Source organism: Oryctolagus cuniculus, chromosome 10 (genome assembly GCF_051225735.1).
Source record: "Oryctolagus cuniculus isolate XC-2025 breed Fujian yellow rabbit chromosome 10, ASM5122573v1, whole genome shotgun sequence".
Classification (NCBI taxonomy): domain Eukaryota; kingdom Metazoa; phylum Chordata; class Mammalia; order Lagomorpha; family Leporidae; genus Oryctolagus; species Oryctolagus cuniculus.
Window position 1 is genome coordinate 57,677,324 of NC_142876.1, and position 18,550 is coordinate 57,695,873.

The 18,550-nt window shown below is 46.0% G+C and overlaps 1 protein-coding gene across 1 annotated transcript; it reads left to right on the plus strand.

The window, feature by feature from the left end:
• The first annotated feature begins 2,609 nt into the window (after nt 1-2,609).
• ADCYAP1 (adenylate cyclase activating polypeptide 1) lies at nt 2,610-8,828 on the plus strand. The gene is made up of 5 exons (XM_051852085.3): nt 2,610-2,748; nt 3,091-3,201; nt 5,343-5,474; nt 5,912-6,010; nt 7,154-8,828. Exons 2-5 carry the CDS (start codon nt 3,092-3,094, stop codon nt 7,341-7,343), a joined length of 531 nt encoding a protein of 176 aa, XP_051708045.1. The 5' UTR covers nt 2,610-2,748; nt 3,091; the 3' UTR covers nt 7,344-8,828.
• The last annotated feature ends 9,722 nt before the right edge of the window (nt 8,829-18,550 follow it).

An 18,550-nucleotide genomic window follows, 5' to 3' on the forward strand; every position in this document is an offset into this window, starting at 1 on the left:
GAGTTTAAGTACTTGAGTGGCAAGGCTTTTGCATGCCAGAGGTGCAGTTTTGTGTTTATGGGCCCCTGAAGCCCGCATCCATCCTCCTCCCCAAGGATTTCATCATGTTTGTGGTTTTTGCTCTTTAATAGGCCGTGAAGTCAACAAACTCCCCACATGGTGGCTCCCTTTACTAAAGTTGAGTAGTGAATTGTACAAGGAGTCTTGCAATTTTCTCACATATTTCTCCAGATTGAACTCATTTCGGAATTCGCATGGGAAGAAAGAGTGAGGATTTTAATAGGGTTCACCTTTGTCGTGGAGCAAGTTGGAAGACAGGAAAGCCACAGTTGGCAATGCTTTGGGCACTTTAGCAAGAAGGCGTCTCTGCTGTATTATCTGGTTGTGTTCACCGCAGGCTCTTTGTGTGCGAGCTTGCTGCCGAGGCAGAGCTAAATGGGGAACACATGCGTGTCAACACTCTGACATAAATCAGTGCACATATGTAGCCAGGATAAAGAGATGTGTCCCCGTGTAGATGTGGTTGGGAGCTTCATTGAAGGCCAGCAATCTGGAGCATGGCCAGGAATAAACTAAGAGGAAGCAGGCAGTTTCTGGCCATTCATGGTCATGAATGAGCAAAACTTTGTCTTCTTGGAGGAAGTACTAAAGCTCAAATAAAAGCAGGAATGGCGTTGAGTGTGAGAAACATTATGTCTTGGAAAAAGCATGCAAGAACTAAAACAACTTGTTTAAATGTTAGGGCCAAATGATAGCAACAGGAAACACTCTCACTAAATTGTCATTTCCCCTGGTTTTTGTGTAAGATCCAAATAATTAAAATGCACACTAATGGTTATTGATGGCTCTATTTCCTTCTTAAAAGAAATAGACCTGAGTTCTCTCTTACTGGAGTGGAAACTTGGGACTCTTCTTAAATTTCCCAGAGACTTGGAAGCCTCAGGATGGATGTGGTCTTCCCACATTATTTTCAGTAAAACAAAATTAACTGTTCCTAATGGAGGGATTCCCGTTATAAACCATGAGCCAGTGAATTTGTACTGGGAATCCCTGTGCTCTCCCAGTCTGTCTGCTATTTCCCCAAATGGAACTCAAGTTGTAAAGAGAGTGTAAAAAACATTTCTCATCCTCGGCTTCTTAAAACTTCAGTTCATGTGGAAAGAGACAATTTCAATTTTTAAAACCAGTAAGAGGCACAGAAGGTGTGAATGTGCCCAAATAGGTAAGCTAGAGATAAAATACCAGGACCAGGGAGAGACATAAAGCACCCTTCACTCAAATGTAGGCAGGAAGAGAGATGGTCTTTGGGACTGGGGCATTCATGAATACTGCAAGGTGGCGAGTGTATCTGAACAGCATGGTGATTTAGAGAATGAATTGCTACATTAATAGCACCACTGCCAAATCTTCAGATTGAGAAGATCTGGTGGCAATTTTCGACGTTTGCAGCATCTGCGCCTAAGCAGTTCAGCACCTGGAGCCTGGACAGCTCCATAGGCCACAAACCGGTGGAAGCCTTAGCGCTAATCAATCTACTGGTATAGCCAGACTGTCAACGACAGTCAGACTCATTAGAGATTTACTGAAAATCCTCCAAGATTTCCCTTTAGAAACAAAACGACTTCCACATTTAATTGTTCTATCTGAAAGAACATACGCAAAAAATTAGATCTAAATTAAATTGATTAATAGGAGAGCTTGATGGTCCTTAATTCCAGATACCAGAGTTCGGATTGGCAGGGCTTGATGAAAAAGTAAAGAGTAAGCAGTAGAGACAGGGTTAAAAACATAACTTTCTATCATCCTCCAGATTCTACGTATTCTTTACCTGTCCTTGAGAAATGGGCGAAACTGTAAACCATCCAAATAATTGGACTTCTTAAAAATTGGATTGTATGAGTGAAAGGTGTTTAGGAGAAGTCGATGACTCCGGATCTTATCATCCAAGAGGACAGCACAGAATAGTTAATATGTTCCTTGAGGGACTAGGATGCTGACGTCTTTTTCTGATACCGATCATTACGTGACTGAAAAAAAAAAAGGAAGTCATTTCATGAATAAAAATCGGAGCGCAACAGTGAAACAAAATATTCTGTATTTAAAGGCAAGGCAGGCAGATGTTGACAAAGAGGGCTCTCCTAAAACTATGTTCGGATAGATTTTTTGCTAACTGCACATATAAATACGAGCAGAAGGCCGGTCACCTCCGTAACCACCGGCAGCAGCAGCAGCAGCAGAAGCTGCAGCTTCAGACGCAGCCAGAGAGACCTCGGAGCAAAGTCGCTGCCTGCTCTCGCAGCTGCGTGCCCGGGAGGCTCCCCCACAGCCCGGCTGCACCGCCGGCCCTCTCCTTTTTTCTTCCTTCCCTTCTTCTTTGACTCCCCTCCTCCTTTTTTTTTCATTAATCATTTGTTTCTTTCTCCCCGAGGACTTACGGCCACTTTGCGCCCTCCTCCCCCTTTCTCCATCCCCTTTAGCTCATCGCCTCCTTTCTTTCTTCTAAATCGCTCTCCTCGCCCCCTTCTCCCGGAGTCACGCTGCCTCCGGGTTCCGTGCGTCTGCAAACTTTTGAACGGAACAAGCCTCAGCAAACAAGTCCTCCAGCTCCTCCTGCCGCTTCTGCTCCTTCCTGCGACTCCTCAGACGCCAGCGCAAGACGGTGATGCCTCTCGGGTTGTGACTCCGGGGCAGAAACTTGAAAGAGCCCTTTGCCCGCCGTCCTACTTGGCAGCAAACCTTCTAGCAGCGGTAAGAGTTGCATGGTAAGGGGGGAGAAATCTTGCCAAACCAAGTGACTCGCCTGACGACTGATTGTTTTTGTCGCGGACGTTGGCATCAGGGAACGACTTAGCTTTGCTTCCTACCAGGTTTAGTTAGTTATTGAGTGCTCGGAATATGCACATGTATATTTTCTAACTAACTGTAGCAAGCAAGAAGTGGCAGGGCGTCTGCCGGCTGTCGCTGAGTGGTGTCCAACACGGGGGACCGGAGCTTCGCTCCCTCCCCCGGTTCCGGGAGTTTCCTGGGGTTGGAGGGTGGAAGGCCAGGGGCGTTCTCACGGCTGTGTGCCCTCTTTTTCGTCCTGCGCAGAATGACCATGTGTAGCGGAGCGAGGCTGGCCCTGCTGGTCTATGGCATCATAATGCACAGCAGCGTCTTTTGCTCACCTGCAGCTGCTGGACTCCGGTTTCCCGGGATCAGGTAGGTGCTGGCCGCCCGGGACTTCGTGGAGCTGCGGCTTCCCTTCCCGGGACACCTCTTCGCGGTTCTCCTGCAGCTGCACGGCTCCAGGCTTCCCACGCTCCCAGGGCGCCTCGGCCAGCCTCGGCTACCCAGCGGGTCCCTGTGCCTGGCCAAGCCGGAGGATCCAGGTGGGCTCCGCGACGGCTCGGCTTCCTCCCTCAGCCCGAAGGAGCCCAAGAGCCTGGGTAGAGCCTGTGAGGTTCGGGCCGCTACGGAAACCTCCCCTCCTCCAACCTGCCTTGCGGGAAGGGGGCAGGGCAGGGCCGGCAGCTTGGCTTTCCTCCCCCAATTCTAGTATGAGTTTGGAGAACTTCGCCTCTTGGAGCCGGGCCGGGGGTTGAGCGGAAGCTCTTTCGGACTTGGCTTTGTTAGCGCTCACTCTGGACTATCGGGGCGGGGTCTCCCTCTCGCTCCTCCGCCCTTTCTCTCCACCTCATTCGGAATTCTTTCCCCTGAAGAGTTTTTTTTTTTTTTTTTTTTTTTTTTTTTTAAATTATTTCCAAGTGGTTCTTGTTCAACTGCATTCTGAGCCCCAGACTATCTTGGGGAGGGGGACTGTTGGCTGAATATGCTTGAGGAAAAGCGACTTGAGAGAAAGAAGAAAAAGAATGTGAGGGACGGGGAACAACGGATGCAAGGGAGGAAGAAAAAGCAGGCAGGCAGGCAGACAGGCAGGCAGGGCCGGGAGGACAGACCTGCCCGACCCAGGATGCCTGGAATCCTGGCCTATTTCTTGTAGGGTTTCTAGTCGTCGGTACGGCTCGGGTCTTCACCGCAGCCCCAGAGTCTCTAGTCAGTGCACCGGACAGTGGAAGCGCTCTGGGTCCGCACTCGGTGGCGTTTTGAGCAGCCAGGAGCGCGCGCGCTCTGCCGGAAAAGCCATCCTTGTGAGCCGCGCCCTAGAGCGTGCGCCAAGGCCAGAGAGAAGAGTCCCACCTTTTGAATTCAGATTCTAGTATCTGGGCGGAGGAAAGGGCAGGAGGTGGCTAGAAAGACCCGGGGTTCGGGGTACCACGGCCAGGGCTGAGGCGCGTCGCTGTGGAAGGCTGGGTGTGGGGCGTGCGGAAACCTGAGCGCGCCTTGCAGTGGCCTCTCCAGGGATGGAGGAAAAGCCAGAGGAGTTACGAGTTCAGCCTCGCCTAGAAAGTGCTCCTTGTCCCGACCGCATTCCGAGACTCCCCAGCGTTCCAGAGCGATGGTTTTTTTGTTCTGACCCACCGCTTCCCGTCCCGTATCCCGGATGGAGGCGCTGGCCGAGGTCGCCACGTCCCTGCTGGCTATCAGGTCCCCTGATGACTTCCTGCACTCTGGGGTTGGGATCGGGTCCCACCGTCTCGCCACCGCGAACAGAGTAGTGCGAACTATTTAGAGGATTCACTAGCCTTTATTTCACTCCCAACTATTTTCGAAGTTCTGTGTGCTTGGCAATTTCCCCGGGCAAGAAGCACCTGAGGGCGCGGACACACCACAAAACCAACCGCCGCCAAACTGGCTAAGTTTAGGGGCATCTATTATTCATGTTCCTGCCAGATCCTCTCCGGCCCAAAATAGACGCTAGAGGTTCTCCGTGACCTACATCTGCGCGGGGAAGCGCTCCCCTGGGCCAGGCGGCTTGGATGGGGGTGGCTGGCGGAGTTGATCGCCGCGCACCCGACCCTCCCACCCTCTCCTTTCTGCTCCAGGCCTTCCACTTCGGGTCTTCGCGTTGATCAGCGCGAGGTCTCCCAGGGCTTCTCACGGCCCCGCGGGTGGCTACTTGAAGTAGGCTCGGGCACCACGCGGGGCGAGGGGCGGTCCTTTTCGGTGGTCAGGTGTGCGCTGTTAGTGCAGACAACCGGGTTTCCCAGGGCTCCTTGAGGCCAGGGCCCCGCAGGACGACCCTTTCCCGATGAGAGGAGGGGTGGGCGAACCGCCTCACGGGGTGGGAACTGCTTTTGGGTGGGGGTGCCCTTCTCCTTACCCCTGCCCCCACTCTTGTTCTGGAAGAGAGGACAATTCTCGATGCGGGACCTCAACGAAGAAGAGCCCCTTTTCCTGGGTCATCGCAGACTGGGAGGGACTTGTACTGACCACTCCTTCTGTCTGTGGCTACCCCGCAGGCCAGAGGACGAGGCTTACGACGAAGACGGAAGCCCCCTGCAAGATTTCTACGACTCGGACCCTCCCGGCGCAGGGAGCCCCGCCTCCGCGCTGCATGATGCCTATGCACTGTACTACCCTGGGGAGCGGAGGTACCACGCGGGGTCTTCGCCGAAGGGGGCGGAGGGGGCGGGGTGGGGGTGCAGGACAGTGACCCAACGAGTAGGTTCTTTTTCATAAAGATCCTCAAGCCTCTCTTCTCCCAGGCTGGAGAATTAGTAGCAGGCGGGTGTAATACGAATCTGAGGGCCGCGGCGGGAGTGCTCCGCAGCCCAAGTGTCAGTGAGTGCGCTCCTGGGCATGTGGGGAGCCCACACTCACGCTCGTCATTCCCAAGAGGTCAGGACCAACTTCGTATCCTAGCATCTACGCTTGCGTACACCCCAAGAGTCCTGTTCGCAAATGCTGTGCCACTGGGGTCCCAGTCTGCCTCCTTAAAAGCCCTGGGGCGCACACGTCCGGCAGGGTAGCCTCGGGCGGCCTGTCGGAGGCACAGTCATTGACCCTGGGCACTTTGCCTCCCTGTTAGAGATGTAGCCCTCGGGATCCTTAACAAGGCCTACCGCAAGGTGCTGGACCAGCTGTCCGCCAGGAAGTACCTGCAGACTCTCATGGCCAAGGGCATGGGGTAAGAGTTTGCGAAAGAGTTAACTGACGCGTGATGCCGCGCGCGCCGGGTGGGTGTCCGCGCAGGGCGCACGCGGGGCAGGAGGCGCGGCTTCTGCGTTGGGGCGTGCAGGTACAGCGGAGGCTGAGTCTGCGCCCTGGGGGCGCGGTGGGGGCGGGTACCAGCCACCTGCCGTGGGCGGAGTTTCTGAAATGATTCCTTAAGTATGGTCCAGAGATCGCGAGGTCCGGGGAGAAGGAAAGAGGGCAGGCGAACCGGAGTTTGATCCATTTTTAATGAAAAGAAAGAAATCAAACACTCCCTCCCTCCCTTCCAGTCATTCAAAACCTCCAAGGTTCGCGGGAGGATTTGCTGTAATTTCCTCTAAGCGTGGCTTTTTTTTTTTTTGAGAGGGGGAATTGCATTTACTGTAAATTCAAATCGAAATAAACAAATCACCAAATTTGGACGCTTAGGGAAACAAACAGTTTTCGCTCACGCCAGACAAACCCAGAGCATAGGGCTTGCGGGCAGCGTATCTCAGCAGAAGGCAACATTTTAATAAAACCCCTGGGAAAACAGATTATATTTTCGCAATGAATAATTCATGCGGTGAAAAATATTGCCCACAGCCTGTCGACTTGTATTATTATCACGTTTTTCAACTTAGCGTGTGGAAGGAGAGGCGTGCTTGTCTTTGCCTAGGAATTGCAGGATCGATACAAACTGCCCGGCAGCGGCCATCGTGGCTCGCAGGGCTCTATGGTGATTTCTTTGTATGTCGGGGGTGAGAGGAGCACTGAGGACAATTTAGCGCCAAGGCAAATCTCCAAGGGCAGCGCTGGGAGAAAGATTAGGCTGCACTCCTGCTCTGCTTGCCCCGATCGCATCCCGGGCGCCTTCTGCAGTACTTAGAGCCAGGAAATCTTGGGCGGGAGGGAGGAACACAGACAGGGGTTTCCATCTGCGCCCTGTCGGGGGCAGAGGGAGGAGGCGCGTAGGGGGTGTGAGCCCTGCGCCACACCCTCCCTGAAGGCCCCCCCCCCCAGCAGGGTGGGGACCGCCTGCTCCCCTGCGCGTATTGAACGTGTGTCTCCCGCCCCGCCACCTTCTTCCCGAACCCCCACCCCCTATTTTTTTTGTTTGCTCTGTTTTGTTTTGCAGTGAAAACCTGGGCGGCGGCCCGGAGGACGACTTGGAGCCGCTCTCCAAGCGCCACTCGGACGGGATTTTCACAGACAGCTACAGTCGCTACCGGAAACAAATGGCTGTTAAGAAATACTTGGCGGCCGTCCTAGGGAAAAGGTATAAACAAAGGGTTAAAAACAAAGGACGCAGAATAGCGTATTTGTAGCGAAGAGTTACCACCTACCCTGTGTATAAACCCTGCCACAATGAAAAGTCGTTTTCCAAACTGACAGAACAGTCATTGCTCATATGTTCTATCCAAACATGTATTTATGTATGAAGTAAAGCCATTAAATGAATATTTTGATAATAATATTGTTTTTCTTTTTACAAAGCACTAGAGAATGCACAGATATACTTTGTGGACCAATTATTGATATATATTATAAATATATTAAAAGAATATCTATATAATAGAGAGCGATTCATACAAAGTGTGCACAAGGATTGAAAATTCGCCTGAGCTGTTTATGTTTTTATATAAAATACATAGAAAAATAGACAATCATTGTTTTGAATATTACTCCTATTTTTATAAACTCGAATTAAAAGGATAGTATTTTTATCCACGACAGGCCTGAAGATATTAATACTGACCATTTGCTACTGTACATAAACAATGATGCCCTGCTCCAGGGAGACTTTGAGGTAATGACTTGGAGAACTGCCCAAGGGCGTTCTTCCTGGTGAGTCTCTGGGGCAGGCTGCTTCAACCCCAGCCGAAATGACTCAACTGGGCAGGGTCCCCCCTGGCTGGGTGGCAACTTTCTTTGATTCTACTTTATTGTGTATTTGTCTCTCTTTTAGACTCTCAGCCCAGAAGGAAATTCTCCTAATAAAACAACAGCTCGATCCAAATTGTGCTTCACCCCTACCCCCAGAATTCACACCGCTCCCTGGGTGAACAGTTGAGGAACTGTACAGAGAAGGAGGCTCAGGATGGGGAGCCCTCTTTTTTGTACCTCCTGATTCACCAGGGAAAATTACTATTCCCAGGTTAGGGCAATTGGAACAAAGTGAGGGAGATAGAGGTATATCGGAAGAGGCAGAGCATAAGGCAGTAGGAGGAGGATCCTGAAGAGGGACTGGTTTGAGCTATCCCAGGTCTGAAAAGCTGGGGGCAAATCCAGTCCCACTACAGGTCTACTGCCTGACTTTGGGCGCTGGGTATTGGAAATGGGTGCAAAGTACAATGTGTTTTTCTCCAGTGCTGTCCATGCTTCTCATCTTGTGAAATGGTCAGGATTCTCCCCTTTGAACCCTGCTCTGTAGGAGCCAGCCTTTTCCTTTGTGTTTTTTCTGGAAGCCTCTCCTTCCTACCCTCTTGCACTGTTTAAGTACCACTTAACCATTTTTCATTTACTTCTCTTAAACTTGTGAATGCTTCTCACTTTTTTTGTTGTTGTTTGATTCGAGAACTTACTGTAAAGTTTAGGAACCCTGTGTAGCTACCACTAAGTGATAATGCACTCAATATGAAACCGTTTGTTTCTTGTTTGTTGAGTTTGTAGGTAAAAATGTATTTTTCTACATTATGGCTTATTGCTTAGTAAAATTTATTTCATAAAACCAACCTTTGTCATATTAGAATGTGTAGTGTTCACATGCTGCTCAGTTTTACAACTGATAAATCCTTTAAACCTCATCTGCATATGTATGAGTACTGTCTGTATCTGTGGTCAACAGTGAGGTAAGCAAGCTCCAACAGACCCTGAAAACCCACCTTTGTATCCTTTTTTGGCTTAAGAAAGCATGTCTGCTTCCTGTCAATTCCTTGAACATATAGAGTCATCTGTATAAACAAAAGAACCTTCACCCAGCAACCAGATCAAGCAGCAACAGATAAACCAGCCAGCCAAGTTTCCAAATTTCAGGCACAAATTTGTTTTTTTCTTTGAAAAAAAAAAAAAAAAAAGAACAAGAAAAGATTAAACTTTAGCTTGTGAAGTTTTGAAGGACCTTTCCATTTCCTTTATGGATTTGATCAGTATGAAGTCATAAATCAAAGAAAACAGAATTGTATTTGCATTCCCAGGCGGGGTGGAAGCTGCCGGGAGATCACATTGCAAACAGCGAAAACAGAGGCATTCGATCCATGCCTGAGTCCTCTGTACAGGATCAATCTTTCCTTAATTCTGTAGCCTCCTCAGGCAATGTGACACGGGATGCAGTTTGCAGCTTTAGTGCCTTTCTTCGCCTTTTAAATCGCCACGAATCACAGATGGCTATTTAGTGGCCCTACAATGCTGCAACACATCAGCTTGCGTTTTAGTCTTAATTATTTGTTTCTTGGATAATGGGCAGAGTTTTCTGTATTTGTGTCAGCTGTTAGTGGTGAAATAGGGCTCTAGTTACCCTTTTATTTATGAAGTCTAATTTAGTGTTCCCGTGGCTAGTTGCAAGCATTTTACAGTGATCACCCAGTTTAATCTTTTGTATACTTTTTAGAAATGCCAAGAGCCTTACTAAACTGGAGCAAATTTATGATATAGTGATAATTTAGATAGATGTTAGTCTTGAAGCTCTTATTTTGTGTGCAACTGATTATAAAAACATCTTAACCAAGTATTATTACACACATGATATATATAACTAGGACTTTGATAACTGTTATATAAAGTGTGTAAAATTTGTATGAATAAATTTTTGTAAACAATGCAACTTGGTCTAATGTTTGGAGCAAAAAGGACATGTAGGAAATACTTTTAAGACCTCTTAAAGTATTATATTTCTGTAGCAGCCATAAGATTTTTTTCATGTCTGGAATATCTAAACATCATGTATTTTCATAAACTGTACTTTAATATCTGCTTGAAGGGTTACTGGATTTAACTAAAAATTTAAAGTAGCTATGCATATGGAGATGCCCAAGAGGATATTAAACTCATAAATAGGCACAGATGTTGGAACATTCATAACACTCAGAGTTTAGGTTAATTTCCATCCCCTAGTGTGTATATACATCGCTCAGTATTCAGAAAGTTATTAGGTAGTGGTGGGAGACAATGTCAGAATATGAGTATTAATTATACTCTTAAAATAGCTAATACAGTTCTTTCACAAGTGACTCTGAGAACTAAATTGGTTTTGATAACATTTTGTATAAACATGAGTTAAATAATCAGCTTTGTAAGTTTTAAAATGTGTCTAGAGATGTACGTACAACTATCCCTGATTAAACTGCTTTGAGCAGAAGGAACAAGAGAATGAGTAAATTAAGAGTTAGATCCTTTAAGAGAAAATGTACTTTGAAGCCTAGGACAAAAAGCAGCCATTTGTGGGTTGTATGCTTTATTAGTTCTTATTAACAAACTTTAAAGCAAAGTCTTTGTTTGAAATTCCCATAAATTCCCCTCTGGTGTGTTTTTGGGAGCCCTTAACTATTTCTGGCTTAAAACAAATCTATTGAAAAATCACTTGTGGTCACCTATCATTCAATTTAAAATGCCAGATTTTCATGCTAAAAATTAATGTGTTGATTGATAAATATCACAATATCAAAAGGACCAGCAAAGATTCAAAGATCATTTTCATAATTTAGCTTGGTATTTAAGACCCAGAATCATATATGGATGAGCCCACAATCTAGAAGTCTCACTTGCAGTAAATTTTAAAAAAATGAATATAGTATAGTACAGTTCGTATTTACATTGGATTTTGTTGGATTAGAAGTTTTTCTCCACTGTCTTTAACTCCTGCTCCCTCCGTGCTATGGAGTCACTACTGTAGTAAATGGAAACTGAAAAAAGACCACTTAATTAGTTGAGGGCTAATGACTTATCTAGAAAGCCAAGATAAGCCCCAGACTTGGCTGATTCAAGTGAAGTTTATATATATAGCAAATTGCTGTATTCTAATATGTGGGGAAACTCGAATTACAATTTTTCTTAAGAAGACAGCTGGAAGCAAGGATATGTTTCTTACTGCCATGGGGCTGGATATGTACTGATCCAATGCAATATAAAGTTATTGAACATCTTTTTTTTATTTTAAAGATTTGTTTGTTTGAAAGGCAGAATTAGAGGCAGAGGCAGAGACCAAGAGAAGAGTGAGAGAGAGGGAGGGAGGAAAATAGGGAGGGAGAGAGAGAGAAAGAGAGAGAGAGTCTTCTATCTGCTGGTTCCCCAAATGGCTGTAATGACCAGAGCTGGGTTGATCTGAAGCCAGGAGCCAGGAACTTCTGCAGGTCTCCCACAAGGGTGCAGGGGCCCAAGGACTTGGGCCATCTCCTGCTGCTTTCCCAGGCCATAGCAGAGAGCTGGATCAGAATAGGAGCAGCTGGAATTGGAACTTTCACCCATATGGGGTTCTAGCACTGAAGGCAGTGGCTTTACATGCTACACCACAGCACTGGCCCCTTGAACACCTTTGAAGGGCTAGGCACACTGGTCAGGGGAGCTTAACAACTGGGGACAAAAACTGCTCTTTCTGTAGCAGGATTATCTGGGGGACTTGTTAATAATGCAAACTGTAGGGTGCCACCAGAACCAGTGAACCTCATTTTAAATAAAAACCTTAAATTAATGTGCACTAAAGTTGAGACCACCTAGATTTAGAATTTGGTGACATGTAGGCACATTTGCATACTGGAGCTGTGTGTCTTGCTCATGTCAAATGAGCAACAGGTCAGGGGCTGGCGCTGTGACATAGACATAGCAGGTAAAGCTGCCTCCTGCAGTGCCGGCATCTCATATGGGCACTGGGTCAAATCCTGTCTGCTCCACTTCTGATCCTGCTTTCTGCTATGGCCTGCAAAAGCAGCAGAAGATGGCCCAAGTCCTTGGCTCCCTACACCCATGTAGGAGACCTGGAAGAGGCTTCTGGCACAGCTCCAGCCGTTGTGGCCAGTTGGGGAGTGATCCAGCAGATGGAAGATTCTCTCTCTCTCTCTCTCTCTGCCTCTCCTTCTCTCTGTAACTCTTTCAAATAAATAAATAAATATTAAAAAATGAGCAACAGGTCATGCTGTCTACACACTGCAATGAAAACATCAGTCTGCACATTATCTCGGGATGAACATTATGCTGCTTGGAAATTGCTATATTTTACAAAAGTTACTAGTCAGTGTTATTTTACTTGTACATTCTGGTTGGACCTCTTTATTGCAAGATCTTCTGGAAAGAGAGTGATCCTCTAAGTCAGGGATAGGGATTGTCCAGCCCACAGGCTGGCCCACAGAATCATTTCATCTGGTCCTGCCAAGGCAACTGCAGGTGGGACTCAAAATTCAATAAATCCCTAGTAGGCTAATTTTTAAGATGATAATTTTGTATGGCTTATGAATGATGTTACAAATATCCAAATGGCCCTTGGAAGAAAAAAAAATGTTCCCCATTTCAGCCCTAAGAGTCCAAAAAGTTCAATCACATGACTAGGATATTAATACTATAATGGAGAGAAACTATGCAGCTAGCTGTTGGTAATTCTGGGGATCCAGAAGTCAACTTCCAATTGCATCGTATCCTAATTTGATTTTAATGTATCTTCCTCCAGCTCTTCACAAGAGTGATTTCCCTTGGGTGCCCCACAATGACCTCACACTCAGCCCTACTGCTCGTACCAATACAAGATTAGACTGTACTCTTCTTTGTCATTGTCACCCTTTGAAGAAGGGAGATGCCTGCTTCCTTTGCTGCCATCCAATGCTTCCTCCTGAGTTTTTTTTTTTTTTTAACATATTCAATTTCATTTTACTTGAAAGGTGGGGAGGGAGTCAGAGAGAGAGAGAGAAATTTCCTGTCTACCTGTTCACCCCTCAAATGCCCAACAGCAGTTAGGTCTGGGGCAGACTGAAGCCAGCAACCAAGAACTCAATCCAGATCTCCATATGGATGGCAGGGACTCAAGTATTCGATCCACCATCTGCTGCCCCAGGATGTGCATTTGCAGGAAACCAGAATCAGAATTGGAGCCAGGACAAGAATTCAGGCACTCCAATGTGGCATAGGAGTGTTCCAAGCTGTGTTTTAACTGCTGTGCCAAATATCTGGCCCCTTACTGGGTTCTTACATTGGCTTATAGTGGTCACCCTTGCCTTCCTTACTTCCCTTTCAACCTGGTGGTTTTAGTTCCCAGTAGTCTTAGTATCACATTCCTTGGATGACATGTTCCACAGTAGCCTCCGTTGTCACAGGGTTTGAAGGTTCTCAGTAGCCAGTCTTACCTCTGTGTTCTCCAACTTGATCCTTCCTCTTTAGAAGGGTGAATTATTATCAGTGTATGAAATATGAATGCTCTTCGGAACTCCCAACAGCCCCTCACACTTGGAATGTCCTTTCTCCACCTACCCAATCTCAATATTCTGTGGGTTCCAAATTAAGCCCTTTTTCATTTCTTCCGTCTTCATTCCCCCACTGCTGCTCTTTAGTTCCACACCATTCTGCCTTGTTCCTTACCTGTTTCTAAGTGCTTGGTGTGCCTCCCCAGCTAGATGACCTCCTGGAAGGCACAGATGATACATTTAATGCTACTTTAATGCCCACTACACTTCTGGAAACAGAAGAAATCTTTTCTGAATGATTGAAATAACCAGAGGACTTGAAGAATTTGCCATGACATTTCCCCCTTTTTGTAGTAGGACAGCTGCAAAGCACCTATAGGAAGTGAAATTAACTTGCTAATTAGGTGTTCATCATGAATCAAACTGGAGCTCCCTTCAGGAGAAACTACACAGAAAACAATGCCAAATTAATTAGGCATGTTTCTGCTACAGGGCAAAAGGAACTTTAAATTCACATACTGGCAAATACTGCAAGATTCATGCCACAGAGGCTTTTATTTTTTTCAGTTTGACAAAGCAAAGTAAGATCGTATTTTCAAACTAAAGAGAGTTCACCTTATGCCTCAAGACAGTAATACTTTTTCCTAGAATAAAAGAAAAGGGATATCTTGAGATGCAGACTGGGAACTGGACTGCTCTCAAAGTGGTAATGAACAGAGCAGTTATCTACAGCTGCCAAAGAAAGCCCCCCGCACATGAAATGTAATTTGAAACGTGGTTTATAGAAAGGAAAAGGATGTAATGAAACAACATTTTAAAATGACATTTTAGCATTATAGTAGGTGATGTCATCTGGTCCAAGTTAATTTTCTTTCCAGCATGTTTTTACTATATTATGGAATCTTGATTTAGGGGGGAGTATTACTGATAAACCACCAAGAAAACAGTGTGATGCATGTGCATGATTCTTAGGATAATCACAGCTCCCTCACAGAGGGTGTGGGTTTTATGGGGATGTTCACTTCACTTCTGCATAAAACTATTCAGGATATTGGCCTTCCCTGACCACTGTGTGTGGCTTGGCCTGTGATCCATTTTGGACAGTGAGATTAGAGAATGACTCCCCCCCCCCCCCCGCTCCGCCCCACCCCAAAGCTTCCAAGGCAAAATTCTCTCTCTCCTTCTGAACAATGTAGTGTGCAGTGTAGCATGCTGTATTTAGAAACAGCCTAAGGGTGTGGCTGAGACCATGGAAGGCACAGGGAGGGGTGGCAGGGAAAAGACAGACATGTCGCATCCCCAATATTGTGAGGCTTCTCCAATCAAACCACCTGAGCCCGAACTGCTGCCGAATTGTCTTGTTACTCCAATAAATGCCCTTCATCACTGAAGCCAACCTTTTTGTTTGTTGTTTGTAGTATCACTAAAGACCCATGTTGCAAGTAGTGGAAACCTGGCTCAAACGGGCCTAGTATTTTTTTTTTTGTTAATGTTTTATTTCAAAACAATTTTACATTTACTAAACTAAATGTAAAACTAAAATTGTGAGATAGTAACACAAAGAGTTCCATAGACCCCCAACTCTACTCCCCCTGTTATTAACATCTCATATTACTGTATTTGTCATAATTCCTGAAGCACACCAGCTTCAGCTTCCCCTGTTTTGAAAATCCAAATTCCTTTTACCTCTCGATATGTTGTCTTGAGAACATGGAAGAGACTATCATAGGTGGTCTGCGGAGGTTCCAGATAATAGAAAGTCTTTCAAGTTTCAGTGCCTCAGTGTTGCAAAGACTTCACATCCTCTGCTAAAATTCTACCTCAACAATTCAACATTTAAATATTTAAACATTTAAATAAATATTTGTTTTGATCCTTAAGAAGAAATGTTCCTTGAGGAGCCCTGACCATCTTTTATCATTAACTATATTACTTCTTCAAAATTCTAGTCCCTTAGAACTGCCCTACTCAGAAGCTTCTTTTTGAAATTCTGCTGAGGTTTTATTTTATTTATTTATTTATTTATTTATTTATTTATCTATTTTTGCTGAGTTTAAACTACTATCTTGTCACTGCTGCCATTCCCTGACATTCCTGAAATGCCTTCTAAAACTCACTGGTCTTCTGATGGTGCTCTGCCCTCTATTTCCTCTGCCTCTTTCTCTCTTCCCTATTTCTCCCACCCATCTCAGATCAGTTAAATGACCGTCCCTGCACCCCCAAATGCTGTCACTCGCTGAGTATTTTTTAAAAAGATTTATTTGTTTGAAAGATAGAGTTTTGGGGCTGACGCCGTGGTGTAGCAGGTAAAGCTGCCACCTGCAATGCCGGCATCCCCTATGAACACCAGTTCGAGTCCTGGCTGCTCCACTTCCGATCCAGCTCTCTGCTATGGCCTGGGAAAGCAGTAAGTAGATGGCCCAAGTCCTTGGGCCCTTTACCTGGAAGAAGCTCCTGGTTCCTAACTTTGGATCGACACAGCTCTGGCCGTTGGGGCCAATTGGGGAGTGAACCAGCTGATGGAAGACCTCTCTCTCTCTGTCTGCCTCTCCTTCTCTCTCTGTGTAACTCTGACTTTCAAATAAATAAATAAATACATCTTTTAAAAATCTTTTAAATCTTTATATATATATATATATATGGAGAGAGAGAGAGAGAGAGAGGATCTATATATATAGAGAGAGGATCTCTATCCCTATCTCTATCTCTATCTCTATCTCTATCTCTATCTCTATCTCTATCTCTATCTCTCTATAGAGAGAAAGAGGTCTGGTTCATGCCCCAAGTGGATGCAATGACCAGGTCTGGGCCAGGCCGGAGTCAGAAGCTAGGAGCTTCATCCAGGTCTTCCACGTGGGTGCAGGGGCCCAAGCACTTGAGTCATCTTCCCCTGCTTTTCAAGACCATTAGCAGGGAGCTCAATCAGAAGTGGGACAGCTGGGACTTGAACCAGCCCATATGGGATACCAGCATTACAGGTGGCTGTTTTACTCACTACACCACAATGCTGGCCCCACTCATGACTATTTTTTTAAAAAAATTTCTTTTTATTTATTTGAAAGGCACAGTTACAGAAAGAGAGGAGAGGAGGGAGAGAGTGAGAGACAGTGAGAGAGATGGAGTGAGCTATCTTCCCTCTGCTGGTTCACTCCCCAAATTGCAGCAAAGGCAGGGGCTGGGTCAGATCCAAGACAGGAGCCAGGAGCTTCCTCTCTGGGTCTCCCACGTGTATGGAGGAACCGAAGCACTTGGGTCATCCTTTGCTGCTTTCCAAGACGCATGAGTAGAGAGCAGCCTGGACTCCAACTGGTGCCCCTATGGGATGCTGGTGGCATTGTAGGCAGTAGCTTTACCTGCTAAGCCACAACACTGGCCCCTCCCTGACAATTTTTGCCACACTCACTTTAATAACACTCCTCACACTTGGATCAGCCCAGCGTGTGTTTTATCCCAGTTGCTGAGGGCTACTGGGAAAAAAACTTGGATATGTCTTGATATCACCCTACCATAATTTATGACTACCTATGTCTGTAGAATCTCTGGTTCCCTCCCTCCCTCCCTCCCTCCCTCCCTTCCTCCCTTCCTCTCTCTCTCTCTCTCTCTCTCTCTTTCAATTCCTTTCTCTATTTACTGCTGCTTGTATTTTTTTCTATCACTTTATTTAAATGTCTTTGTATTCAGTTGTTCTCTACTCACCAAATCTAGTATCTTTGTGGTCCCCATCCTGTGCTGTCTTTGTATAGCATCTCCTTTATTCCTAAAACTTTCTTTTCACTTGGTTCCTAGGACTCAACTCTAGTGTCCTCACTTCCCACAACTTTTTGCTACTTTTCGTTTTTTACATTGCCTCTTTTTTGTTCTTCAGTGTGGATGGCCTCAAGTTCTGTCCTCCTTTTCTCCTAAGTATATACTTTTACCTTGGGTGTTCTCATATGCCATGGTTTGGTGGTGTGATGACTCCCAATGCTGCAATCCTTGGGAGAGTTTGAATTCCCTGTGGACCTGTTCACCTGGATATCTAGTGTGCACCTCAAACTCAATAGGTCTCCCAATAAAATCCTTACATGCATTTATTCCTCTTGCTCTTGGATCTGTTATCTTCTGTACTGTCCCATCTATATATTTAAGAATATTATTCTTTTTTCTCCTCTTTACTTCATTCATTTAATTGGTGACCACATCTTATGGATTTTCCAATACAATTTTCTGAAGAACTACACATATGTGTAATCTTTTTGATGTTCTTACAGTAGGCTCTCAACATGTTGGCCCTGGCTAACTCCATCCTCATCAGTCTCCTCTGCATAAAGGAAGACTCTGGTCATGTTACCTCCCTATACTGGCTTGAAACATTTTTATGGCTCTCTGTGGCCCATTGGATGGAGTCCAAGGTATTTAGTATGTCTTTAACAATTTCCCTTCAAGCTACATTTCTGTTCTCATCTGTCACCTTCTATTTGTGGCTGCCACCTCTCTAGAATGCTCTTTTATCATTTTTTAATTTTTATTTATTTATTTATTTTTGACAGGCAGAGTGGACAGTGAGAGAGAGAGACAGAGAGAAAGGTCTTCCTTTGCCATTGGTTCACCCTCCAATGGCCGCCGCGGCCAGCACGCTGTGGCCGGCGCACCGTGCTGATCCGATGGCAGGAGCCAGGTACTTCTCCTGGTCTCCCATGGGGTGCAGGGCCCAAGGACTTGGGCCATCCTCCACTGCACTCCCTGGCCACAGCAGAGAGCTGGCCTGGAAGAGGAGCAACCGGGACAGAATCCGGTGCCCCCACCGGGACTAGAACCCGGTGTGCCAGCGCTGCTAGGTGGAGGATTAGCCTAGTGAGCCGCGGTGCCGGCTCTTTTATCATTTTTAACCTAGTGAAATGCAACTAATCTTTCAAGGAAGAACTAACTCCTTTCTTCATTTTCCTGGTACATTTATTCACATGGTTACTAGTTTAGTATTTAATTGTTTGCATGACTTTTGATGATAGGATGGGAACCGTAATTATTCAACTTCCTTTCCTTAGGGTCTCTAGTTTGTTACATGTGATGGACACTCAACCAAATTTGTAGGATTGAAATGAATTCCATGGGAGCAAGTGAATGTTTACTCTACACACAGAAAATAGGAAAAAAATAAAGTATAGCATGAAGAA

Coding starts and splice junctions, on each gene's coding strand:
- ADCYAP1 (XM_051852085.3), top strand. CDS start 3,092: ATGACCATGTGTAGCGGAGCGAGGCTGGCCCTGCTGGTCTATGGCATC. Junction 3,202..5,342: donor CTCCGGTTTCCCGGGATCAG/GTAGGTGCTGGC, acceptor GCTACCCCGCAG/GCCAGAGGACGAGGCTTACG. Junction 5,475..5,911: donor TACTACCCTGGGGAGCGGAG/GTACCACGCGGG, acceptor CCTCCCTGTTAG/AGATGTAGCCCTCGGGATCC.